We start from the raw sequence: 26,338 nt of genomic DNA, 5'->3' as shown, positions 1-26,338 counted from the left end.
AGCGTGACCCGTCTTACATTTTTGCGAGTTGCCGTTTAGAGCCTCAATTAGAAACGTAATACTCGAGCCTTACAAAAACAACTCTATCTAAGATTACGGTACAGAAATGTCTCGAGCCGGAGGGAAATTAAAGTCGATGAGAAAAGCTGTCGCGAAAGTGGATCATTCATCGAAACTGAAGACCGATATACCGGCTGGTATGGCAATGCCCAGTCCGCCGCTAGGACCTGTCCTTGGACAGGTTAGGTTTGAATTGATACTATTTACTATTGCATCTTTGCGCAATGATCTGTCCGAATATATAGGGTCATTCTTTTGCATTTCAAACTGTGCTTCTTCCTAATGCTACTTATTTGATCATTAATCTTACATTTTTACAAATTCACCCATCATGCAAGTAGTGAATTTTTGACTCATTGCTAGAATTTAGACCTTCAACTGGAGTTACTGTAACACCGATAGTAAAAACGTAACCATCTGTTTCAGCGGAACATAAACATTGCAGCTTTTTGCAAAGATTTTAATGAGAGAACCAAAGATATCAAAGAAGGAATTCCATTGCCTTGTCGAGTACGAGTGACCTCTGACCGCACTTATGACTTGGTGATCCACAAGCCACCAGCAACTTTTTATTTAAAGCAAGCTGCTGGAATTCAGCGTGGTGCAATGCACTCTGGTCAGTGTTACCATTCGCTTTCTTTCCCTCGTTTCATATGGTTATGACGAATTAATCAAAATTAGATACTCCCACTTTTCTGAGCTAAAAGTTCAATTGTTCTTCATCGGATATACAAGAATTCAAGACATACTTGAAAGCTTTGTATGCCGGACCACAAGTTACATTCCTATAATTCACACTGCCGTTATGTATGGGGTTCAATAAAGCACCCTGACCTTTCCTGATGCATGATGATAGTTACATACATGTGATAAATGAATGTACCACGCTGTACATTAAAAAAAAATTTACTATCAATCAATATTAAAATTTGACAATGACTCTCTGTAGTGGTTAGTTCGGCATACATCACCGATGAACTTGCTATTTATGTATAACTTTCCCAGTCTTTCACTAGTTGCATTTAGTAAGCAATCGTTCACCCTGCATTATCCATTCGAAAGTGACTAAATGAAGGCAGTCTACGATACTTTTAAGAAAGTAACTGATTTCACAGTCGAGTGTAATCTATACTGGAATATATTTTTCTAGTTCCAAACAATATGTGTTAGTAAACAAAATTATTATTTTTTTGCAGGTCAAGAAGTAGCTGGCAAAATAACATTGAAACATTTGTATGAAATTGCTAAGATCAAATCTGAAGATCCTTCTATGGCTTTAATGGATTTGAAACAAATCTGCCAAATGTTTGTTGGTGTGGCTCGTAGTTGTGGAATTCGTATTGTACGTGAATTAGATCCTGTAGAATATGGCCAATTTTTGGAAGAACGAAAATTAGTAATCGAAGAGCAAAAGCGAGAATTGCAGGAAAAGAAAGAAGCTAGAATGCTTCGAACAGCATAGTCACGTAGTTACTATAAATTTACTGAACACTTTAAGCTGTAGAAATTAATTTACATAATTCAAATACAAAAATTACATGTAACAATGAGTTTTTCTGATAAATCTCTATTTTGTTACTTGAGAATTGTCTAAAATGCAGCAACCAGCATTAATAATGCTAATAATACGCATACTCAGCAAATGCGTTTCGTCAAATTCATTCTTAAATTTCAAAATATTGTGTTTTTTCGCTGCTTTGTTGTCTCAACTTTACGAACTCCTCTATGTCTTGGAACTTTCACATCTCTTCCTTACACCTTTTCCTTAGAACTAAAAGATACTACTTTGAATTACGCAGGATATAAGATATTACCACATGTGAGTGACGAACCTGAAGCAAGCAGGCAGAGTTATTGCAGCGACCAGATGTGCTGATGTTGATTAAAATAAGATTGTGAGGCGTGACAATCCAAAATTTGCTATATACCTTAAACTCGTGTTTTTTTTTTATAGAACATAAAACTGAACCGCACTATTAAGTAGTTCAACACGTTTGGCCGCTAGATTAATCCTCATATGAGAACACTAATGTGAATTAACAAGGAATTCCGACATTGTTCTTCATATTGATAATTTCTGAATAGCTTGGAATTCAAATTATTCAATTTATCCTTACTAATTTTTCTTGTGAAACGAAATATCAATTCGAAACTGCAGTCGATTATGCACAATGAATTATTTCAATTTATACACGTGTTGAATTGTTTAGATATACAAGATAAATAATAAATACGTACAGTTTTACATATTTTTGAATTGGATACAATACAGGTATTTTATTTTACTTATTTATTTGATCAAGTATAAATCATTCGCGTCTAGGAGTTGTACATTTGCTTTCTGATATTTTTTAGATTTTTTATGTTTATATTCATTTATCATATTACGTAAGTATAAATGGTCCATTACAAAATATTCGCTTTATTTTACTGAGCAGCTTAAGATATTGACTACTAAATAAACGTGATGTACCTTTAACAGCATCAACATGTATCATGTACGAAGTAGAATCTGTTAGCTTATTTATACAATGTCAAAACTATTTCATTGGTGTTGATGGTAAATCTCTCCTGACGTGTTGAAAAGTCTCCAGATGCAGATGAAGTTAAGTTGATCTGCAGTAAGAGTTGACTGGTTCGAAAGAGCCAAACTAGATATAGGATTCAGCTAACCAAGAGTATCACCAAAGACTGCAACAGTTCAAAAAAATCATGAGCATGTGATGTTCGTTCACGAATAATCAGTATTTATTTAAATTCGATTGCTGTAATGGTTTGAAACAAACCTGTTTTGTTCAAGAAAGAAGGCTTTTGTGCTGGAACTCTGCCACTCCTCACTTTTGGATCATCTTTCAGACCTCACGAAGATCAGAACCCGTTGCATTCCAAAAATTTGAAGCTTCAGATGAGGGATCCTCTTCCTGAATATTGACTCGACGAAGTATTTAATTTAGCTGCACAAAGTCACAGGCAGGGGAACCCAGGTATCTTTAATAGTGAAAGATGGTAAATCCGGGGCATGGCAGTATTTTCTATAGAATCAAGAAAATGATCCACCAAAAATCGCAATTTCAGAGATATAGGTATTCTGCATGTATGGCATTGAATTATTCTTGACGCCTATCGTTTTTTGCTGGTTGTCGCAGACTATTCGTGAAATAACTTAAAGTAAAAAGTCAATTAACCTTACACCGTTGATAGTGATTAGTTGTTTAAACTACAAGCTGTGAATTTTAGAAATTGTGGTGGTTCGTTGTCAGGATCAATTCTCTTGTCAACAATAAGCTTTTGATTTTATGACATTTAAGTTAATTGCCATCACATCTTCTTAATAGCGTCATCTTCTCTTGGTGGCGTCGTGCTTCCTGGTCGGCGACCTATTCGCTCAACAACGTTTTCTGCCCCTGATGGTGTCCCGTTCCCTCGATACCATTTTCTTACGTCGATTGCGTCCACGTCCCTCGATGGCGTCCACATCCTTCGATGACGTTCACGTCCCTCGATGGCGTCCACATCCTTCGATAGCGTTCACGTCCCTCGATGGCGTCCACATCCTTCGATGGCGTTCACGTCCCTCGATGGCGTCCACGTCCCTCGATGGCGTCCACGTCCCTCGATGGCGTCCACGTCCCTCGATGGCGTCCACGTCCCTCGATGGCGTCCACGTCCCTCGATGGCGTCCACGTCCCTCGATGGCGTCCACGTCCCTCGATGGCGTCCACGTTCCTCGATGGCGTCCACATCCTTCAATGGCATCTTCATCCCTCGATGGCGTCCACATCCTTCAATGGCATCTTCATCCCTCGATGGCGTCTACATCCTTCAATGGCATCTTCATCCCTCGATGGCATCCACATCCTTCAATGGCATCTTCATCCCTCGATGGCGTCCACGTCCCTTGATGGCATCCACATCCTTCGGTAGCGTCTTCGTCCTCGATGGCTTCCTCCTCCTTTGATAGTGTCCTCTTTTCTAAACAGTGTCCTTCGTCCTCGATTGCATCCCGTCTCCTTGATGGGATCTTTTTCCTTTGATGGTGTCCTATTCTCTGAATGGCGTTTTCTTCTCATGATGGCGTCCTCTCGTCACGATGGCATCCTCTTCTCACGATAGCGTCCTCTTCTCTCGACGGGATTCTTCTCCTACGATAGTGTGTTCTTTTCTAAACAGCGTTTTCTTTTTTGGATGGTGTCCCCTTCCTTCGATGGCGGCCTTGCTTCCCTCGGTACTATCCTCTTCTGGATGATTGTATCCTTCTGGCATAGTATCCTCTTCATTCTTCAGTTGTCTTCTTTCTTCTGCGATGGGTTCATTCTTCTGTACCATTCACCTGAAAATACCCCCCTTCCCCAGCAAAGCAATTTTCAGTGACCCAGCTCATGCTCTTTTTATTTATTTTATTTTATTTTTTTGTACTTTGTGATATAATTTAAATTTTTCCTTTCCGTATTTTTTCTCAGATACTTTTCTTTCTTTTTTTTTTTGTATTGGCATTTTTGCTGGGCCGTGATCTTTTCACATAACGCTTTAATTTTTTTTTGGGGTTCAAACGTGTTAATTTTTTTTCATCAAGGTTAGTTTTTTTTTTTTTTTTTGTGGTTCAAGCGTGTTATTTTTTTTCATAAAGATTAATTTGTTTTGAGCCAATTTTTCTTAATAATTTTTTTTTTATCCCCAGTCTGCGCATGTTTTTTTTCCTCACTCCAAATTAATACTATCGAAGTAAATCCAAAATCACTGATGTAAAATCAGGAATTAGGAGTTAATTTTCTTCAGAAGTGTCGAACATCTCAACGCCAAGGATACAATGGGAACTGGAAAGAACATAATTTTCAAACACACTGCAAAGGCCAATGAAATCCGGCAAGACCTGAAACAATTTAATGACGGATTCCTATAAGTATTGTAAAACAGTCAGATTAATTTTGGTCAATTGATCACAAACCTGTAATTATATGGTAAGGAAGGATCTAATGCTGGAACTCTGCATCGAGGTTCAAGTCCACAGAGATGAGATGAAAACTGGCTGGCACACAGGAAGTTGTCACCCCATAGTAGAAACGCCACAGTGATCGATCTTCCCAAGATGTGTTCAGCAAAAGGTTTCAATTCAACTCCCTGGCTACTTCCACAGTAATTACGCTACGACGATAATCCAACTGTCCAAAGTTGGAATTGCGATAAAGTTAGGCGAAAAAGATGATTTCCAATTTCAGTATACTGGAAATGAGAACGGCAAAGTCGAAAGAGATGGGAAGCGACGTTGGAACATCTGGAAAGTACTGCAGCGAAACCACCCAAGGAAAGTAGTTGGATACCTGAATTCATCTCCTTTCTGTTGAAGTTGACCCAGGGGATTCTCAGATACTCTAAAAAACTCGATTAGCAGGACAACGAACTATAAGAAGAGCGCGTCTCACCTCCAGTTTTCAGTTTCTTCTCAAAGATCCATTTCTAACTTGATTCAGCAGCATGGACGAGTTTCATATTTTGGCAAAATGTATAATTTGTACCTGACCGTTCCAGAATATTTTTAATTGACTATCCTCGTCGTATACAGGTCAACCCCAATTATTCAGCGTATCTTTTACATCGCAGCTTCTTGAATATTGACAATCATCCCAATCTCTTGTTGCCCACGCATCAATCTAAGGGTTGTTATTTGAAGGCATTTTCTACCCCGAAGTATCCGCAAGCGAATCACCAACAGCGCAATAACTAAAGGTACACAAATATCTATTAACCATGCATGTATGGTAGAAGTGCGATACAATTGCTCTTATCCTGCATGGTCGCAAGTCCTGAGCATCTTTGTGAGATTTATCGCTCGTCTATCAATTTATGACTATCGGGAAGATGTAATGTTGCAGTTAATCGTTTACCGTGCAGCTTAATGCTTTATCTGGTGAGTAAGCAATTATTTGATCATGTCAATTTTCATCCTCTGATGCAATTGTTAATGTGAATAAACTTGAATACTTCCGAGGATATACCGAATCCATATTTCCTTGCGGTAGTCTGTTTCGGAGCATCTCATAATTTTGCTTCATTCAAAATACTTCAGTGACGGTATCCCCTTGCGTTTATACAGATATCAATCGATAAGAAGTGCATCATATGTCAATTTTGATTTACAGAGTTGTGTAGTTTGAAATCTTCAACAGGTGAAACGCGGGGTGTAAGATCATATTTTCTTCCTTGAAAGCGTAGCACAGGTTTTCCTTGTAAAAGTTGTTCAACCTACAGATAAAGAGATTGGCCTCCCAGGTTCTCCCCTCCCCGCCCTACCTCCCGGCGCATAGCTGCGATTTATTCACATCGTTTTCAAATAATACAAATATACACAGCATTACAAAAGAGATAAAATCGTAAGAGTGAGTTCATTACAATCGATGCTACACAATTATTGTGAAGTTGTATATAACCAGAGGCAGAACTATAGTTATTAAGCACAATCATATACAGATACGCCTGTGGGTATGCAACGTAATATTATATGCACGTACGTGTGTGTGTGTGTGTGTGTATAGGTGTGTATGTATGCATCTATGTACGTATATGCGCATCGCTATTTCTGAAGAACAATCAACAGCAAGAAAGCCCGATAGTAATAGTAATTGCATTCCATATCACTCACCGATAACAGCCTAAAATGCTATGCCACTTCAAATCCGATCATACTTAATGTCCATAGGCTTTACAGTGTATTGTAAATTGGGTGCCACGATACGCAGGTACAACAAATTTACTTGTGCCGGGAACACGAGGATCATTCTTGCGTACCTGATTAATTTTGCAGAGCTATGCCATATTATATACAAAGTACAATGCCACAGTCTTCAGCTTGTCCAATAAAGAAGATTACATATAATTCTTTGTGCCTTCAATACCTAGCAACATCATAGCCGCACAGCAATTTTCAATATTTACACATCGCTTGAAAGACTTGCCCACGTAACCACATGCAAATTTACACAGAACTGAACCAACTCCACTGCACTATTTCACCAGAGCTTCTACGGAAGAGAACGTCTGTATTATTTTGCATCTAGCACTGTTTGTATGTCACAAGGACTTGTGCCACGTCGAAAAGCATTAACACGTCATGCTGGTTAAAAGACAGGTGAGGCTCTATCTGCTTTCTCTTTAGTTTCTAGAAAAGAAATCAAACATTGCTCCTCCCAACTTCCGAGATTGATATCTCCACAAGTTTACGTACTCTGTTGTACACCTAAATTTCAGCCAAGAAACGTTTGTTGCGTATAATGTACCTTATTGCGAAGAATTTACATCTATCATCTTACATTGTCGGACGAGATAGTGTGCAGGAAAATGTTTGTAGATTACCATGTACCCAACTGCGATCAACCGGTATTTCACTCTCATATTTCTGTTCAGGATTATTTAGTATTGATCACGGTACCTCGTCAAACGTTCAGGGGAATGCGCCATACGATTCGTACGCCAAGCCCAGCGATCCATGCGCCGTATCTCGCAATTGCGTCGCTATCGCATCAGTCGGAATTCCTGTAGCTCAAAATGACAATGTTGACTTTCCCTATCCCCACCCCAAATATTTGCACAGAAAATGATAGTAATATTCCGCTCTGAACAGCCATATTCATACATCTGTTACCTCGTTACACCTTACGAACCCTCTCGCCACCGATATTCTTACAACTCTGCTCCCAGGATCAATTACCCTAATGCGACAGCACTCCTGAAGCTTAAATTGTCACATTGATTGCCCCAACCCCCCAAATATGGTTTCACAAATGTTATTACAACCAATCATTGACCTTTTACCTCTGTATAGATTGGGGTGATCTACGTTCGAACACATACGTTATCATTCGTATTTCCAACTGCACAACTGCCACTATCAGCACACTTTTAAATCTTTGCCAATAGTACTAGCCCCGGTCCCCTCTCATTGATCTTCTGATGGCAATAACGCCTGGTTTTCGTACATGAATGGATGAATATCTTGTATTACTCTGTCGAGCAGCTCGGACTATTGTGGTTCGACCCTTGGTACAGTTTCAGATTCCAATTCATATGTTCAATCTTGACAAAGCAGCCAATCCTACAGCCGAAAATCAAAAGGTATGTGAAGCACCGCCCGTCGCCCCATTAATTTCCAACTTACGAATTAGATATCAATATTGCATACACAGATCTCAAATTTGTATATAAAAAGATACTACGTTGGTCATTGGATGGCGTCAAACTCGTGAGCTCTGATCCCTTAGCTTCGATATTGTTGACAGCTTGATAAAAATGTCGATACGCAGTATTCAATTCGTTCCATCATGCCATCGGCGAACCATTCATAAATATATATTTTATGTCTATAGATACTATTCTTTTAGGTTACCGGGCATAATTTTCGATAACTTCTGGCTTGCTTTCTTGAAAGCTGATAAAGTGGCCGCCTTTGTATTCTGCCTCTGCACAATCCAAATATTTACGTTGTGGGGAATATCTGATACCAAATAGCAAATCCACATCCAACCCTATCCAGGGCAGCGGAAGATGAGGGTGGAGGTAGAGTAGAGATTTCCCTCCTCTGTCGAAGCTAGTGGTTAGCAATAAAATTCGCAGACTTGCCGGCTTAATTTCTGCTGGGATTCCTATAGCTTAAAACAACAACAACAACAACAACAACAAGAACAACGATATTGGTTACTGTGCCAGTCAGTCAGGTATCCAAAATGATCATCCGTCATATTTTCTTATGCCATTCACTTGAGGTACGAAAAACTTGATATTTGTCCATGTTAACTATGGCAATGAAAGTCGCAAGAAACGCTGTCTACATAACCGGTACCTCTGTATAATGCCTTTTTCCCCCTCGATTGCCATATTTCCGACATCACGTATGGTCTCCACAATTCAGCAATCTAAAACACTCACACCATTCTTTGCCCAACATAACTGCAGCATATTATTGTCTCGTTTGCGCAATCTTATTCATCCAGGTAGAATCGACTCGCGCTTCTTTGGTTCGAATCTGTGAAAACATGGTTATTCGTCGCCCAAGCAGGGCTCATATCTAGGCTACTCCATGTATCAATGCATTTGCAATACTTTTCAACTTAATTACATAATACTATGCATTTGCTATAAAATCTACAAAAGACGATACCTTGCCAATCGACAATCTTTATAGATATGATTTGATTAATATAGGAGATACACTTATTTCTGGTATACACTCCCATACCTGGCACTTTCTCTATCCTAGAATGGTATTGAAACTGGTGCGTTCCTGAATAACTGCGGTTCGACTGAGTTTCGTGCAATCGGTGATGAGGGATGATCGATCGGCATGCGACGTTAGGTGGGATGAACCCGTAAGTCTGGCATGTAATAGACCTATTCAACTTCAGCTCGCCCGTGCCGTTCGTCAGACCTGAGAAAATACCATATTTCCTGGGGGAGGAGGGGGTGTAACATAGGGACAGCTCACCGCCGGTATATCCCCTAGTTTTCTGGCTTGTTCTCGGATCAGCGGCAAACGAGGGATGATTTATTTTGAGATGCGGTCTCGCTTGCAAATCAGGGGTGTAGACTGAGCGGGCGATACGCTGAGTTTTGAGGTGCGATTTCAGCCAGGCTGCCTCGTGGCTGTCTAGAAACACAGAATATCCCTTTCGTTTTTTAAAATACGCCCGCCGACGTACGCTTGATTCGGTGGAAGTGCAACCAGACACACCGACAGCCCGGGGTGACCTTTGTACCAAGTTTTGGCTCACAACGCAATTTTCTATGGGTCTACTGCCGTACTGAAAAGGATTTATGGAATTAATAGTACAACGAATAAGATTATTGTGATGCAAGAAAAAATATTGCTTTGTAAATATATAACATCTTTATTTTTGTAAAAATATTCTTTTATCGAGTCTTTGGTCTCCATCTATAAAACAGAATTATACACAACAAAAAGAAAATTCAATATGAATTAAATTATATATGCTTACAATCGTTTTCTTTTAAAAACACATTTCATAAGACTGGCGTATAACAATTTCTTTCCTTCTTCTAATTTACGAATTACGATTACGGTGGTCTTAAGATTTATAAAAAATTATGTCTGTGGTACACGTAAAGTGCATCCTTTGAGTCTGTAACGGATTTCAAAATAATCTCTGAATTTAGTGATCAATATACTACTTTTCCGCATCTATTGCAAATTCCCAACACATGAATAGACATGTGAAGGATAAGAAGAGTTTATACTTTTTATTGCAAAAAAGACTTTGGTTTCGATACGGTCTACAAACCAAACCGCTGATTGGCAGAGAGCCTTTGCAGGGCTTCCAGTCATCAGTCCCCCTAGCTTCCCAATGTCATCGGAACCAGCCACCTCAGCCCTCCATTCCATTGCCATCTCAAACGGAGAGACTGCAATTAAAAAATATCCAGATATACATCGGGACATCGTAGCTAGGACTAGTCCTTTTTCCCGCGGGGTATGCCTAAGTACAGGAAAGCTGAAAGGAGCTATTCTTGTTCTCCCAAATTTTCTTCTTCTTCAATATCCTCGAGGCTTTGTTTTATTTGCATTCCAAGGAAGTACCACAGAGTATCGTTCGGTGTCTAACTTGCAAGCAAACTATACCAGATGCCATCCCTCGATTGTAGAATTCAATGGTTAGAACGAATCAACGGTACCAGGTATTTCTTTCATCAAAGTATGTTTCCCAATGATCAGCTGGTATAAAACTCATCTTTGCAAGGGAGCCTTGATTTCCTTCAGCATCAACATAAAACTGTCCAAGCTGCTCAATTCCGAGCACAGCGGCGCCTCCCAGACATTCCCCTCTCGCTCGTCGTAGCTAGATTCGGAGAACTCCTCCTCATTTTGGCAGTGTCTTTGACTTATGGTGAGTTTGTCTTTAACCTGCTGCCATCTCTTGAATCTCAACATCTGCTTGTTGCGCAGCTCTCGCTCAGCCTTAGAAAGGGTGTACGTAAGGACAGCTTCCATCCTCAGGTTGCGTCTGCGGTTTCGACGGCAATTTATTTTCTTAGAGCGAACCCTGAGTATCCAATTGGACAATTCTTCGGTATGACTCGGTTGATCGATATCATATTCTCGTGGCTTCCGAGTGGCTCCCATTTCGATGAAATCGGATATCAAATTGTTGGGAAAGATTTGGAACAGCCCTCAGATTCGATGATTATACGTCTGTCTCGTTCATTGATTGACGGGCTGACGCGTCTTCCTCAGATAACTAATGAATACAGTATACACCAACCTGTATCAAGCTTCGAGTCGCCGGTGACGCTTCTCTCGTACGCGACGCAATACGCCTTACGCCTATACTTCTTCGTTCGGAGTTGGTCAGCAGCTATGCGATATCTTCGTTCTTGATTTATTCGATCCACCGTGTCACTAGCAACGCTACTCGATACAGTCCCTACCGCGTCCGACGATGGAATGTGCCCGGGCGCAGGATGGTGGGGGTTTATATACCCCTGGTGGGTGTCGCCAGGCCTCGCTACCGACGCCTCATCGAACGCCGTGCTACTACGCCCAGTCCGCCCGAACTAGTCCCAATTATTTACCTAGATTTTATTCAACCGATCTCTCCCTGGCCCTCCGTTTTACCCCTGTATTCAAAGAAAATCAAAACCATGTGTTTTGCCCTTATAAACATATCATTTAATTGCCGCCAGAGCAAAAGTAGCGAGGTATTAAAGGAGGATTTCACCGCGTAGGCGAATGGATGTTCCTGCGTTCTACGGCCAAGGCGTCGGCGTCGAGACGCTACGTCATCGGTCAATGTATCGTATCTACTCTCGCCTCCCTTCCGTTGCCGTTGACGCATATACATACATATGCATGTAAGAGAAGCGTCGTCATTGATTTTCCTTGTTCGCTGCGTAGTATACGCTCTATTGCTCTACAAAAATACTAATAATCTTAGTTTCGTCCCCACATATCATTTTTGTAGTTGTCGTGTAGTTGTATAGTTTTTTTTACCATTTTTTTTTACGAAAGGTACCTTGTTATTGATACCGATTACGATGCTGATCGTGACGAATAACCAATTTTGTGGAGGACCACGAAAGAGAAACGGGGTCCAATTAGTTTGACAGATGTGATCTAGAAGCATGCATCATGTTTTTCGCAGTTGCTTTTATTCACAAGCAATAGATGCGCCGCAGATCAGGAATAGGTATAACATTAATAAGCGTAAGAGATTCCGAACACGTTCGTATGGCTCGAAATCTCTCAAGGACGTCGTGAAAAAAGCTCGAACCGTTATTATCAGCTGACGATTGATAGAGCCGTGTATTTGCTGATCAACGTCATTTTTACACACGCGTCCAGGCATTTCGATGACTAATACACAGTTACAAATATACGTGTCTCGGGTGATTTGTATTTTATTTATAGAAACGAAGGCCAAATACCTATACGCATTTGTATATCAGTTCGAGAAAAACTTGAGGGAATCTAGACCTTGAAATCAGCGAATCGCTGAGCAATTTGGTCAAATTATTTTACAATTGAGAATCTCCCATTGTGTACTTGGAATTTGTCATATGATTTGAAATTAACAGAGAAAAAATAAAAATTGTGGTAAGTGAAGCTATGTACGCGAGCACGTCGGCGTTGCCAAGATTTACCACTTTCTTGAAATAAAAAAATATAAATCTAAGCACACATGCGAAATGTTTCCCAGAATTTCATTACACGTTTGCATTGGATTGGAAAATTAGGCCATGGCGCAGAGATTTCACGAATTATTTCTCTAACACATGTATATGCAACAGTCTGCGCGAAGTAGAATTGCAAAGTTTGATTATCACGTTATATGGAGGATATTTGTAAGAATACAATTGACGGTAAAACATCATGTATTGCCGACTCTTAGATATTTAATAAGCAAACGTAAAATTCGGTAATTAAGCACATATAGTTACGTTTGCATAGATATAGTACATATAATAGATCAATTATGTACACACACATATGTGTATATATATAAAAATTTGAGTACAGACTCGCGATCGTTACACGTACATATTTCGATAGTGTCGTGTAACGATCGCGAGTCTGTACTCAAATTTGAGCATACAAACCGCGCTTTCGATGAGGTGTATTTAGTAATTTAACTGGTCCGGTGGTCTGATGCATGTTTCATTATTGCTCTCTGTAACATCAAAGATTCACTACATTAATACACTTGAGGATGTGCAAGCTACCAGCCCATCAAATGCTTCTGAATAAAGATGTCTATAACGAGTACAAGGTTATCAAGATTCAAGTGAGCGAACGCAAAGATACGGTTATGAACCGCATAGAAAAGGAATCCCCCTCCCCTCCAACGCAGAGATGTCTATTCAGCCGGCTGCAGCTGGCTATACCTGCCGCTGCCAGGTGCAAGCCCGTAATCCTTGAGGGCAGCTGCATGTCGAAAATTACCACCGTATTCATCGAAACCAACGGTACTTTATGTTAAGACGTACCGTCGTCGATTTCGACGTTGACGAATATATCTTCAAATATACAAGTCCGCTTACCTCAAACACGAAACAGAACTCAACGACGCAGAAGTAACGAAATGGCATGAATTCTACGAATTTACTATTACGATTTTGTAGAACCTGTGCTATTTCTTTATTCCTACCTCAAATATAAATGAATTGAAGTGTTTTTGTTCAGAATTGCGTATAGAATGTGACTGTTGAACCATTTTTCTCGTTTCAAATGCTTGGACTTCGACAATTGGAAAGATATTCGACGAGGTCGAAATCGACTGTGAATCGTGTTATTGTACAAAAATGCATAAGGGTAAAGCAAAGAAGCCATTGAGTCAGGGTAGTTTGCCAAAGGAGAAATAGGAATCCATCAATTCCTAAAATTAGTAGAGTTTTTAATACCTTCAAGGGGGGCAACGCGTTTGTTAGCTGAAGTCCTAAGCTTCTTGCTAATACGATCGGTGCGGCGGTCCCTTTGTATAATCTATGCAGCGCGTCGATTGCCAACATAGTTGGAACGTTATGTCGCTGCCTCGACGTCTCGTATTTGGCCAAGTACGCGGCATCTCCGAGAACGGCTCCGTTTCGATTGGCATCGGCGAGTACTTGAACGAGCGCGATGACATCTCCGAATCCTAGATTTACGCCCTGACCGGCGAGGGGATGAACACGGTGAGCAGCGTCGCTGCAGTGAAATCCCGTTATATGCAACTAAATATTGTAAGAAACGAGTCATATTGTTTGCACCTCGCGGTGAACTCACCCAACGAGCGCGACGCCCGGTTTTACGTAAGAAGCCGCGTGTCCGAATCCAAGTGGAAATGCGGCCCTGGTCCCCTCGACGATTCCACGAATCGAGGGTTGTAGTTGCCTGGTAAATCCGCTATGCAAGGAAAGCCCTTCCAGGAGCTGACCCAGAGCCCGCATGCCAGCTTCGACCATGCCGTCTTTCGGGTGTATTTTCCAAAAGGCGTCGTTCAACGAATCGACAAACTCTTCTTCTGATAAACTCAGGAGTTTTTTCGCTTCTGCCGTCGATACAGACCATACCAAAGAACTCAGTGTATCCGTTAACTGCCGTCAGAAGATTATTATTTTAATATCTACTGCAATTATGTACTGTAAATATGAATCATTAGGTACATGCCATGCATACAGTCGCCGCACGCAGTTCAAAGATTGAAGGAAATGTACAGTATAGTAAGTAGATAAATCATTCTACGTATAACGAGATGTGGCTGGATTTTAATCGATGCCGGTTATTCGAGTAACGCTGATTTGGCTGGTCGTATTTTACTGTATGTCCCTGTTTTGTCGGCAATTCTGGGTTTATATACCTATATATTATATATCCAATAAATATAGAATATCCGAGGGACGCAGTCGGTATGTAAGTTTAGTTGCGGGCTGCGGTTCAGCAGGCGGAATATTCCTTTGCGACAAACGCAAGCTGTAGGTTACGATACACAGGCATAAAAACTAATTGTGTGAAGGGTTCATTGTAAGATTTGTAAGTGATTTACAACGAGCACAGCCAATTTTTGAATTCCGCGATAATGATTTTCAAAATAAATACACGAGCAGAAGACTTTATTAACTAGATCAAAGTCGGCGAAATTATAAAACTGAACGGCCTTCGCCGCCTGTTGAAAGTCACGATAGACGTCCTTCGAATGATCTTGGTCTGGATGGTTTTGACAATGAATTAATTTGATTCAAGGGAAGAAATCTTGGTATTTTACAGCGTGATAAATAACATAACAAGAGTAGAAAATTTAAGTTACCTAGTCAAATTTTTTCTATATTTAATTCCGGATTCTTATTCTTATTCGGGTCCTTATGGGAAACTGCCGGATAAAAGTGGAAATAACTTCGGTATGGTTCTGAGTATCGCTTGCAATTTTTACACATGTGTTTAAAAATAAAACTGAGAATAGTTCGTATAATTTTCATCGAGCTGGCACGATTTCGTACTATACGCCTGTATATTCGTAACTCATTTGAACCTTCGTTTTGGTGACTTTGTTGTAAATTTTTTAACTGTAGTTAAACTGAGAGATGAATCGTGTGGATACAAAGTTCAAACGTCAAACAACCTTTCCAAAATTATTTCACAGCTGCCGCTTGCTTACTTACAGCTGGCCCGTTGTTAAGCAAATATGTGGGTGTGAAGAAACTTACCGGTAATAATGCAACAGGACCGCTTGGTAAGAATCTTTGCCATGCTACGATGTTTTCTGTAGGCTGAATGCAAATAATTGCACATTATGTGTAAAAATGACCGCAACACGGTAATTTGAAGAATATTATTGAGGTGAAATATTTGACATCTGTGCAACAACAATACCTCGGACAATTTGACGGTAGCAACAATTCCCATCTGCTCGTAGTTCCACGACACATACTGTACTCCCATTTTCTTTCGAACCAAAGAATTGACTCCATCTGCACCGATCTGTAAAATACGAATATCCGATACCACGTAACATCAGAAGCACGTAGTACGTTGATGATGAAAAGATAGATAGGTAGATAGATAGATGGTTTATTTATGTCTATAACAATATTAGACAATGTAGTTGCAGAGTATTACAAAATAAACATAAAATAAAAGAGAGAGAAACCTGGGACACAAGTTTGAAAATTCGAAAACTGACCACAGCCCCTGCGCGTTGACTGCGACTGTGAATTAAGAAAATTTGCTTAAAGTACTTCGCTGATGTCTGATTACGTACAACAGCTGAACAGAGAGTAAAATACTAAGCGGCGTAGTTGGATTTATGCTGGATTAAAATGAAATAAAAACAAGATAAAAGTAGACGTAGGTGATACTTCGAAATGATGAAACGGACGCGGGGTGCTCAGCGGTATTGGGGAACGTGTGGTGCGGCGTTGAGTTAGGCGCGGTAGATATCTCTAAATAACTTCAGTTTGGTTTCAGAAGTTCGAGAGAGCCGCAAAAGTTGAGGGCAGTTCGCAATAAAAATCGGGGGGAAAAAATCTAACCAATCACTTGTCAAGTTGCAGCGAAAATTTTTTTCGAATTCTGCTCAGTGTGAAACGTACAGTACGATCCTCTAGGATTGCTAATACTGTGCAATCTAAACCTCAACAATATTCATTGTTTGATTCTCAGTAAATTTAAAAGTCAGCGAAGAATTGTCGTCGCGGTAATTCCCGCGATGGAAACGACTCACATTTGTTAGAAATTATAATAACGATTGCGTATGTCTTCATTGCGGTTTTTCAAATTGCTTGGAAAACGCGGCAATACTCATCACTTCCAGGCCACAGTATTTGTGCTTTTAACTCTTCCTTTTTAACGTTTTAAAATTTTGAAAGCGATACAATGTTCAATTTTCAAATCCAATAGGCGCAGGTCCGAGCCTTTTCAGTTGCACTAAAACGCGTTTACGAAAAGAAAATGCATCGGCAACATAGAAAGACTTAATATACCTTCGTGTCAGATGTGTGACGGAGAACGGAAACAGATAAGAGCGCGTGCGGTGAAGACTAAGCGATTTTCGCATTAGACTTAAGAGTGGTGATGTCAGTGTTGCTCGTTATTGTAGACACGAGTAATTCATCGTCACATTTGAACGTATGTATCAACGAAATCGACATGTTAACGCTGCTCACCTACCACGAAAGTCTCAAGAATTTTAATTAGTTCACAGTGAATGCAGAGTGGAATGCAGATAGTTGGGCGAGTGCGCTAAACATATGGCAGATGTGTTTAATAAACATAGAGGATCGCGCTTGCATGGCGGTGTCTAAATCACGACTACGCAACAGCACACAAGTTTGAGAGTGAATTTTCCCCAGATTTCATCTCACCGCACCGTAATCACACATGGTAATTGGAGCAAAAGTAACAACTTATTTGCACCCCGTCGCTGTGGCGGAGGAACGTTGATACAGTTTGATAATTCGCAGTTCGCCTCGTTTCGTTACATTAATTTTCAAACGGGACTGCCAAGTTTCAGGATACGATTAGACGCAGAATGTCAAGTCCGAACCGGTTCAATATTTTTGGCAGACTATCGGGACGTCCTACGAGCCTGCAGGAGAATCCCAGTCCGGATGAGAATAAAAGGCCTCAGTCTGTCGTCGTAAATTTCAAGGTGATTAATCGGAATTAACTATGACTGTGAGTTGAAATTAATATAAGTGCAGAGAATAAGAGACAAACAATAACAGGCATGGTTTTTAAATGTAATTTTCACCGCTTGTTGAGGAATAAGTCCATCGGTTTAAGTGTTACTTTTCACTATGATGATAGGAGAACGAAGACATCGGAGATGCGGAATCTTCCCACAGTACCATCTCTTCCGAAGACAGTGCGGATCTAGGAGTGTTTGCATGCGCCAGACAGCGTCCCAAGTCGCAACAGCTATGGGAAAAAGAGGATATAACTTTGGCATTGTCCGCTCTCCCGGCAGGAGAGGCGGCACTGGCTCTGATTCCTTCGCTCCATGGGGATGATCTGGCGACGGCATTGCGAGAGAGTCAAAATCTCAATGTCGGAGATACCAGTATAAGGGGGCACAGGCTATCGACTCCTAGTTTTGTTAATCGGTACAACGTCACTATACAGCGATAAGCTATTTGAAAAAATAAAACTTTCTCTTATCGATTTGACAGATCAACTGAGGATGAGATTCACAGAAAGGGGGCTGCATGCGCTCGACATTTTATGTTACATATTTGTAGGAATAATGATTCTAAGGTTTGAAACAGCAAAGGGGATGGGTTTGAGAGCTTCTTAAATTGAGTTTATTCCGTAATATCCCGTTTTCAGATACATAAGAAAGGCGTCACTGGCTGCAGAAAACGATGCAGCTGCAGCGGCAGCACCTGGTGAGCTGATTTCCAAATGGCCAAACACTTGCCTGCTTGTATCCTGTTTCTGTGGAAAGCTAGAGCTGGTAAAGTACCTGTTGCAGAGAGGAGCACGAGTTGACGCTTGCGACGGTGACGGCAGGTTTGTAAATTACATAAAATGAGTGGTATTGCTTGGATATTGGAAGAATTGCCAATTCAATATTTCCACAGAACGCCCCTACACCTGGCTGCATGTTCAGGTTCGGTTGAAATAATCGAGGAGTTGTTGAAGCATAATGGCAACCCCGAAGAGTGGGACGCGCACAGAAAGTGCACTCCGCTACACTGTGCGGCAGCAGCTGGGGATGTCAAGTCCGTGAAGCTGCTGCTGAAATCTGGCGCCAATGTCGATGCCGGTCTGTCAGGGAACAGCATGGAACATGAGAAAACTCCGCTGCACTATGCAGTCCTAAACGACGCCAGCGATTGCGTAGAAGAGCTACTGAGGGCGGGTGCTTCTCCAAATAATTCAGTGGTAACTTTAGATGACCAAAGCTTTCTATAATTATGGCCTATCGTCCTCAATGGTTGTACATATTTCATCGACATTGTTGGATTTGTTGTATGCAGGTTTACACAGAAACGCCGTTGCACGTTGCAGCCAGTTTAGGCTCGGCACGTTGCGTAAGTCTTTTGTTGAACTACGGTGCAGATGTAAGGGTACAATTTGGAAGTGCAAGATCGACGCCTTTGCACTTAGCTGCGGAAGAAGGTAGCGCAGATTGCACGAAGCTACTACTGGAAGCAGGCGCGCCGTGGGATGCACAAAATTCCAGAGGTCAGTCAGCAATGCATTTGGCAGCCTTGGCCCAGTCTGCAGAAACGGTGGATCTCCTGATTAAAGCTAGCAGTAGCGTAAATATGGAAGACAGCGACGGTAGGACACCGCTGCATGCCGCCGTCGCCAAAGCTATGAGGGGTGGGGAATTGGTGAAAGCGTTAATCCAGGTAATTCTACTTCCTTATACATCGATTCTTACTTACGTAATGTATTTTCATCGCATTTGACTGATCATCGATGTGTTCAATCATCCGCAGGCGGGAGCTCTGGTCAACAAGCCTGACAAGTACGGATATACTCCGCTGCATACAGCTGCTTTGAACGAAAATTCGTCACTGGTTACACTGCTGCTGACCAAAGGTGCGGATGTCACAGCGCGCACAAAGGGCGGAATTTCGGCACTGTGTTTCATCGTGCGTAGAACCCCCGACGTATTGCCAAAATACGTGGGTCGCCTAGATCAGGCTATTTCTTTGCACGACCATGAACTGGGCGATGTAGATTGCGAGTTGAAGCTGGATTTTAGACCACTGATGACTGGTGGCCGAGGAGAGGCAGAGTTATTTCTTTGTTTGATCGAAGCTGGTCAGAGACATATTTTGAAACATCCGCTGTGCGAAAGCTTCTTGCACTTGAAGTGGTTACGTATCAGGAAATTCTTCGTATTTAGCCTTGTTTTTCACTCCCTGTTCGCGATCATATTTACGATTTACATTTTCTTAACATTCTACATGGAATTGGTCACGTGGGAGAAATTCCTTTACTGGCCTGTACTTGGATTCACATGTACGCTAGCATGCAAAGAACTTTTTCAAGTAGCTCATGGCATAACGGGTTATGCAAAACGCTGGGAAAATTGGCTGCAGTGGAGCGTCATCATCATTTCTGCGATAGTTTTAATCTGGCAGAATAAAAGCTGGTCCTTACATGCCGCAGCGATAGGTGTTACGTTAGTCTGGGTTGAGCTCATGATAGTCGTTGGCCGATTTCCAATGTTTGGCCTTTATATACAAATGTTCACACAAGTCGCGGTAAACTTTTTTAAATTCCTTGGTGCCTATTCCTGTTTAATAATCGGTTTTTCGTTAGGTTTCACAGTGATTCATAAGGACTACAAGTCATTCGCGAATCCAGGGGTGGGATTGATAAAAACAATAGTAATGATGTCGGGAGAATTGGAATTTGAAGACATGTTCTGGAGTGGCGAGAATGAATCAATCGCGCGTGGTGCTACTATGCATCTCATGTTCTTGGTTTTCGTTATATTGGTCACTGTGATTTTGACAAATTTACTGGTAGGTCTGGCCGTTTCTGACATACAAGAGCTGCAGCGCTGTGCCGGCTTAGAGAGATTGATTAGAAGAGCTGAGCTGGTGGCGCACTTGGAAAGTTTGTTATTCTCAAGACTCTTGGATTATACCTCGATAAAAATAGTAAGGATATTTCGGAAAGGAGCCTTATTGTTGCACCCCCCACATCACTGCGGTGTAAACATTCGCCCTAATGATCCTCGAGATAAATGTCTTCCAAGAGACTTGGCAAAAGCTGTATATCACTTGGTTGCCAAAAAAAAACTTCGCAGCAGAGTACCCAGATACCCGTCAAATCAAAGCTTGATTAGTACGAGTGCAGGAGACATAAGAATGAGCAAATTTCAGAGATTTCCATCGACTAGCGAATATAGCAGGCAGCAGATTACTGAATTAGTTGCTGACCTGAAGAAATGCTCGACTAAATTGGGAACGCAATTAGACGTGTTGACTAAAAAAGTTGAACTCATAGCCCAAGAAATGGATCAGAACGGATAGTGATTAGCTGTGTGAAGTTTAAGTTACAGGATGGGCTATGAATACTCACCAACAACTTTGTTCCGAATCGTTGACCATCTTGCAAAGTTATCGCAGCATCTTGACCCGGGGTCGTTGGTAGTGAAATATCATCCGCTTTTGCGCCATAGATTAGATCCACGGAATTTTTATTCGAGAGTTGCTGGCTGACGGCATGAAGAAGCAGATTATTTTCCACTATGTAAGCCAACTCGTCTGCCAAATGATCCTCGTTGAATGTGATCATAGCATCGGAACAGGCATCCCACACCTATATATCAACTAATATTAACATGCCTGTTGAATTATTAGAGAGTAAGAATGGTCCTACAGACAGTGTAAACAATTTCTCAATTCGAACCTAATGATGATTGTATGAAATAAAATAAAAGCTATTCTACCATTTTAATACCTGCATTTTTTTTACGGGTGTACAGCGAACTGCTTCTATCCGTTGCCATGCTCCTATACTTGACAAGAGAGTGCGAGTCTGCTGGTTTAATGCAACAACTCGATTGGAATATTTATCCTGCAGTTGGTAATCCTGCCTTTGGCCACTCTCGAGTAGAAGTATACGTTTATTCTCCAATATTCTGTTGTTGGCTGAAACAGAAGACTAATGGTCAGCTTCAATCCAGATTATACTTTGTCAGCAAAATGAATTAATCGACAGCGCGGATAGTACTCATGCATTAGCGCGTGTCGGAGGATTCTCAACGATCAGAAAACACCTTGGTGGATTTTAAACAGCTAATTATGAATAATGTAAATGCAAAAATTATTGTAACACAAAGGACGCTGAGCAATGGGAAAGCTGTCAGCCACTGATACTGTGTAATGAAACTTTTGTCACTTAGTTGAACGAATATCTCAAATGATTGCTGATAATTTGTCTAAAAGGGATTCAGTTTTTGTCACAGGTGGTAGTAAGTAATAAGCAATTACCCTAACCTAGCGCACAGGCCAATGTCGTCCCCACCATTCCGCCGCCAGTAATAACAATGTCATAATGTTTCTCATTGTGATTCGTCGAGTTGCAATATTTTCTGGGTAGTGAGTAAGAATTGGGCAGAAATACTTTGCACTTGTTTGAGAAAGAAGTGACAAAACCACGACCCGACGACACGGACATGACGCCGGCAATGGCGGCCATCTTTGGTTATCTCTGATCACCGGATCACGTGACCTGAAGAGAAGGGGGAATTTTCGACGAATCGAGCAGACGAAATACGTTCGGGCTATCATGTATGTGACATGTTGACATACATGATACCAACGCACACAAATATAAATACGCATTCGAGCTGTCAGGTATGAATCTGTCAGCTCAACTTCCCGTAAATTTGATGTTCTTACGGGAATTGAAGATATAGACTGGTCAAAGTTAGCGACGCACTTGAAACTAGAGAATGTACTTATTACAAATGGAATCGACCGTATCGTTTAGGGGGTTTCCCGCATTTTTAGTATGTTTATTGATTCTCATCGGTATACACGCAATTAAGTACTTCCCTGCCCTAAAATCTCAACATAAACTCATAGTCTTGACGACATTTACAAGCCATATTATTGATCAAATATGCAATCTTTTCCAGCTTGACGTAGAAAGGTGGATGCAATGCACTGGCCCAGTTTCCATGGCGACGTCTACACGAACATTAATTAGCCAAGTAGCAGAGGTATAAGCGTTGAGTTGCCTGCGAGTTCTGAAATGTCGGAGCATCAGAGCACTACATTCAATCACTCTTGCATAAAGATGCCGGTAGATCCATTTAGTAGGCAGCCAACTCCGTTGTACGAACGTCCTAAGGTCCTGAAGAGTAAACATTACACATCCGCAGACAAAAGTTGTAAAATAAACTTCATCAATCGAAGCAACGAGGACGCGTCGTCCGTATCGTTTCCTCGAGGGAATTTTGAGAGTTTTATGGACTTCTTAGAAAGCATACCTGATTACGGAGACGTCAATCATTTGACTAATGAGCAATTCAAGCAGAAATTGGATTATTTGAAACGGAAACAACGCACGCTACTCAAGAATCTGAAGAATTGTCTTGAAGAAAACAATGGAAAAATTGTGGGTTATCCCAAGACTGTTTCAGACTTGGAATGTAAGAAGATCAGACACTGGTGCACGGACTACAACAATTTGAGTTTGCAGGGGATGAAATGCAGTTTTGAAGAATCAAGAACCGAGAGTCCATTACCATTTTCATCTGGGAAGTTTGCCGGGCTCGCTGAAGATCAAGACCTTTTGACTTATCGGTACGGATTACAACTAAATTGGGATAGTTGAAATTTTCTTCCCAATTATTTATTAACCAACAATCAAAGCTGATAGATTTTTCATTCGCCAGCTGTAAAGATAAAGATGCAAAGACTTTGCGCAACAGGGAAATTCACTCAGCGACCAAAAGCTGGAGCACTTGGAGTCAATCGAAAAGTAGAGAAAGCGTAGAGAGTGACGCAGGGGATAGTATGGAAACAAAAAGCCTTCCTCCAGATAGTCCAAAAAAGTGGCACCCGACTGTACCCAAGCCTTTCAATTTCACCATCAGGTAAGAAGTTTTTTTTATTTGACACTGGAAGAGCCACAAATTATTATTGATCCATACTCAACAGGTGGCTTAATATATTTTTGGTATAAACAATTCCAGAGAGGAAGCAGAAAAATACATGTCGGCGGTTGAACTGCAGGCTGAGGAGAGAGAAACAAAGAATGTAGCTGGAAAACGGAATCCTCTGACCAAGCGTCATGCCAGGCCTGTTCCTCTAACTTCAAAACTTCCGATGTACGAAAAGTTACTCGCTGAGAAAGAAGAAAGGTAAAATACACCATTATCAGGTATTCTCAGATTGGTGTCAATTTCATGTACTTTTAATCATGATTTTCAAATGGTTTTCAGAAGTCGAATGGTACGGGAAGAAAGTGCCTGGAGTCTCATGTCTCAGATCCGGCCATTCAGATTGGAATGCGCTCGGAGAGCTCTCACTCGCTCAAGTCCGCAATTATGTCGGAATAACTCCTTGACCAATGGTTCACGTTTGGCTCAGAGATTTCGCGCAAGGCCTGTGCCGAGAAATTTATTCAGTACCAATGTTTACGACCGAATGATAGAAGATGATCTTTACAGGTGATATTCATCATGCAGAACTGGAAATAATCGTATACTCCAGCTACAATTGATGGCGATTCATTCAAACACTTCCAGGTCTTTGAGGAAGAAAGTTCGGGCTTCAGAGTTGTTAAAATCATCTTCGTTGCCTCCGTCGATGGCTGCTCGGGAGCAGATGAAATCTGTAAATAAGGATTTTGTTAGTCTATCACGGGAGTTGGGGATTGAACGAGTATGCGAAGGAAGGGAATCTACCGGAGCCAGTGTTACACCTTTGCCTTCTGAGAGGTCTAGATCAGCCATGACTAGCACCAGCTTATCCACGAAGGGTATCAACCTAGCAGCAGTGTTGAGATGTCAAGCTTCCAGGTACATTGCATTCTTTATGTAAACAGCTAAAATGGCATAGCTGATTTATACATATTTTGAATTGTAAATTATAATTGGTGATGTGCATGTGCACTTATATAATTCAGAGAGAAAATGGAACGTGAAATTCAAGAACGGATGGAAGAAAGACGTCGAGAACAATTTTTAAAGAGCAAAGAGTTCATCGTGAGGCGCCGGCCTGCCTGGCGAGCCTTGAGAGCTGCTACAAGGTACCCTATGCCACTTGAACATAATTGAATTCCGAGAAAGACAAAAACCGCGTTCGTAATCTGTAAAATCTATTGATTTAATATGGCGTTACGTCCCAAAGGCATGAACATGAAAGAGATTTGGCTTTGAGGGCTTCTCTGCGCCGGGATGAGGCACGAGAACTAGCCGAACGCCATCGTCTTCACATGGAAATGATGCTTGGTCGAGTTACACAAATCCCAACTTTGTTTGAACGACACTCGCAGGTAACGGAAAGAACTTGACAGCACATGGGTCAAGATTGTCTGCAGTTTCACACACTGAATCTCACGTTTACGTGATGAGAAATTAAGTGATAGGTTTACCTGTTTTTATTACTATACGTTGAATTCTTTCATAGGCTACTAGAAAAGCTTATGAAAAGAATTAAAATTGGAGAGATTTCAAGGAATGTAAGAAACATGTAGGTCCCATGAAAATTTCAATTTGGCAATCAATCTTGACTCGTTTGGATTTATCGCTAACTATCCCACGATACGCTAAAAAATAAAGATGGAGGAATACTTTCAGAATTTTCAAACATCACTGCTTCGCCGAGCAACAGCTGGTACCAGTAACAAGACTACGAAAAAAAGAGCCAAACGACCTAACTCAGGAAGCGTCGAATCTTATTCCAGCAGTAGGAGTAGTTCAAGACCAAATTCCGGTTCAGTCGCCAGCTCAGGAACATCGGTATCCAGCAGCGATTCCTCAAAATCGTCGGATTCAAGGAAATCTGTGAAATTATCCGGGTTGTCAAAGAAAAAAGGTGACAGGGGTCCTTTGAAGGTTTCTATAAACGAAACGGCGCAACTTATTGAGGATAACGATGACAAGTATGAGAGGTATTCGAGCGATTCAACTCCAAGCGACGAGAATAACGCGTGCGCGTCAGAAAGTGAAGACAATCATAGCGTCGAGCGTTTCAAGACTAAATAGACCTAGATATATACAAAAGTTTGAGAGTATATTCTCTACAGGCTAAGTAAACGTATAGGTATAATCACTATGAATAATGGAGGAGCACTATGGCTCAGGCGGTGTTCAATTTGTGTACGGACAATGCGTCCCGTTCAAACTGCGCGGGTGAGTCAATTGCTGAAAAGGGTTCTGTGCAATTTAGTTTAGCGTGGATATAGAACATATTCGAGCCCTGCCAAAATATTGAATATCGTAGTCATTCATCAAGATATTTTACAAACTTTTTCACGCCGGTTGTTGACGACACCGTCGGGGGACGCGCCCCCCCTGGAGCATAATACATTCATACAGCAGCATTGCTGCTGTCTAATTCCGGCAATCATACTACTTATTTAACTACTACACTCGCCAACACCGGTAATATGCTTTTACGCTTTTGAAAGCACTACCGTTACACTTTAGTGCAATTTTAACAAACATTTCAATCACACACTTATTATAGGTATAATACATCTGTTGCAACAGTGTCTCAACAACCGTAAAAGAACCAAGTGTCCTTGTTGACAAAATCTTATCAAATCTTGTAATCTCTTCAATCGAATAAATTATACATTGCACACATGCAAACAATTATT

General features: G+C 41.1%; 7 protein-coding genes and 1 long non-coding RNA gene across 14 annotated transcripts; 4 read left to right on the top strand and 4 right to left on the bottom strand.

Annotated features, from left to right (window-relative positions):
* Positions 1-26: 26 nt before the first annotated feature.
* Positions 27-1,601, top strand: LOC124414175 (39S ribosomal protein L11, mitochondrial). The gene is made up of 3 exons (XM_046895139.1): positions 27-241; positions 487-676; positions 1,257-1,601. The coding sequence occupies exons 1-3, from the start codon at positions 107-109 to the stop codon at positions 1,520-1,522; spliced, it is 591 nt and encodes a 196-aa protein (XP_046751095.1). The 5' UTR covers positions 27-106; the 3' UTR covers positions 1,523-1,601.
* A 1,719-nt stretch (positions 1,602-3,320) lies between these two features.
* LOC124414176 lies at positions 3,321-4,197 on the bottom strand. Its single transcript, XM_046895140.1, has 3 exons — positions 3,938-4,197; positions 3,590-3,842; positions 3,321-3,513 (listed from the first exon to the last, which is right to left on the bottom strand). The coding sequence occupies exons 1-3, from the start codon at positions 4,128-4,130 to the stop codon at positions 3,498-3,500; spliced, it is 462 nt and encodes a 153-aa protein (XP_046751096.1). The 5' UTR covers positions 4,131-4,197; the 3' UTR covers positions 3,321-3,497.
* Positions 4,198-4,255: 58 nt separating this feature from the next.
* Positions 4,256-4,875, top strand: LOC124414179. Its single transcript, XR_006929927.1, has 2 exons — positions 4,256-4,633; positions 4,688-4,875. It is a non-coding gene; the product is annotated as an uncharacterized LOC124414179 (long non-coding RNA).
* Positions 4,876-10,473: 5,598 nt separating this feature from the next.
* On the bottom strand, positions 10,474-11,318 carry LOC124414178. Its single transcript, XM_046895144.1, has 2 exons — positions 10,789-11,318; positions 10,474-10,755 (listed from the first exon to the last, which is right to left on the bottom strand). The coding sequence occupies exon 1, from the start codon at positions 11,183-11,185 to the stop codon at positions 10,790-10,792; it is 396 nt and encodes a 131-aa protein (XP_046751100.1). The 5' UTR covers positions 11,186-11,318; the 3' UTR covers positions 10,474-10,755; position 10,789.
* Positions 10,790-11,185, bottom strand: LOC124414192. Its single transcript, XM_046895165.1, has one exon. The coding sequence runs from the start codon at positions 11,183-11,185 to the stop codon at positions 10,790-10,792; it is 396 nt and encodes a 131-aa protein (XP_046751121.1).
* Positions 11,319-11,645: 327 nt separating the features above from the next.
* On the bottom strand, positions 11,646-22,212 carry LOC124414172 (ubiquinone biosynthesis monooxygenase COQ6, mitochondrial). Of its 2 annotated transcripts, XM_046895134.1 has the most exons (9): positions 22,000-22,212; positions 21,461-21,651; positions 21,080-21,319; positions 15,905-16,012; positions 15,739-15,801; positions 14,321-14,631; positions 13,960-14,242; positions 13,174-13,229; positions 13,042-13,060 (listed from the first exon to the last, which is right to left on the bottom strand). In XM_046895134.1, the coding sequence occupies exons 1-8, from the start codon at positions 22,199-22,201 to the stop codon at positions 13,188-13,190; spliced, it is 1,440 nt and encodes a 479-aa protein (XP_046751090.1). In that variant the 5' UTR covers positions 22,202-22,212; the 3' UTR covers positions 13,042-13,060; positions 13,174-13,187. The 2 variants fall into 2 exon arrangements, with proteins under 2 accessions (XP_046751091.1, XP_046751090.1); XM_046895135.1 differs by lacking the exons at positions 13,042-13,060; positions 13,174-13,229 and adding an exon at positions 11,646-11,679.
* LOC124414167 (transient receptor potential channel pyrexia-like) lies at positions 17,160-21,086 on the top strand. The gene is made up of 7 exons (XM_046895119.1): positions 17,160-17,413; positions 17,544-17,681; positions 17,840-18,135; positions 18,359-18,541; positions 18,613-18,916; positions 19,012-19,389; positions 19,480-21,086. Exons 1-7 carry the CDS (start codon positions 17,411-17,413, stop codon positions 21,028-21,030), a joined length of 2,853 nt encoding a protein of 950 aa, XP_046751075.1. The 5' UTR covers positions 17,160-17,410; the 3' UTR covers positions 21,031-21,086.
* LOC124414169 (protein FAM161A) lies at positions 21,770-26,315 on the top strand. Of its 6 annotated transcripts, XM_046895126.1 has the most exons (10): positions 22,319-22,514; positions 22,644-23,125; positions 23,210-23,313; positions 23,406-23,606; positions 23,706-23,873; positions 23,955-24,182; positions 24,261-24,533; positions 24,641-24,763; positions 24,865-25,009; positions 25,296-26,315. In XM_046895126.1, the coding sequence occupies exons 2-10, from the start codon at positions 22,760-22,762 to the stop codon at positions 25,719-25,721; spliced, it is 2,034 nt and encodes a 677-aa protein (XP_046751082.1). In that variant the 5' UTR covers positions 22,319-22,514; positions 22,644-22,759; the 3' UTR covers positions 25,722-26,315. The 6 variants fall into 6 exon arrangements, with proteins under 6 accessions (XP_046751080.1, XP_046751078.1, XP_046751082.1 ...); XM_046895124.1 differs by lacking the exon at positions 22,319-22,514 and adding an exon at positions 21,770-21,783 and having other exon boundaries at positions 22,644-23,313; XM_046895122.1 differs by having other exon boundaries at positions 22,253-22,359; positions 22,644-23,313.
* The last annotated feature ends 23 nt before the right edge of the window (positions 26,316-26,338 follow it).

Source organism: Diprion similis, chromosome 13 (assembly GCF_021155765.1).
Source record: "Diprion similis isolate iyDipSimi1 chromosome 13, iyDipSimi1.1, whole genome shotgun sequence".
Taxonomy (NCBI): Eukaryota; Metazoa; Arthropoda; class Insecta; order Hymenoptera; family Diprionidae; genus Diprion; species Diprion similis.
The sequence above is the reverse complement of the archived record's forward strand: the minus strand, read 5'-3'. Positions and strand labels throughout refer to the sequence as shown.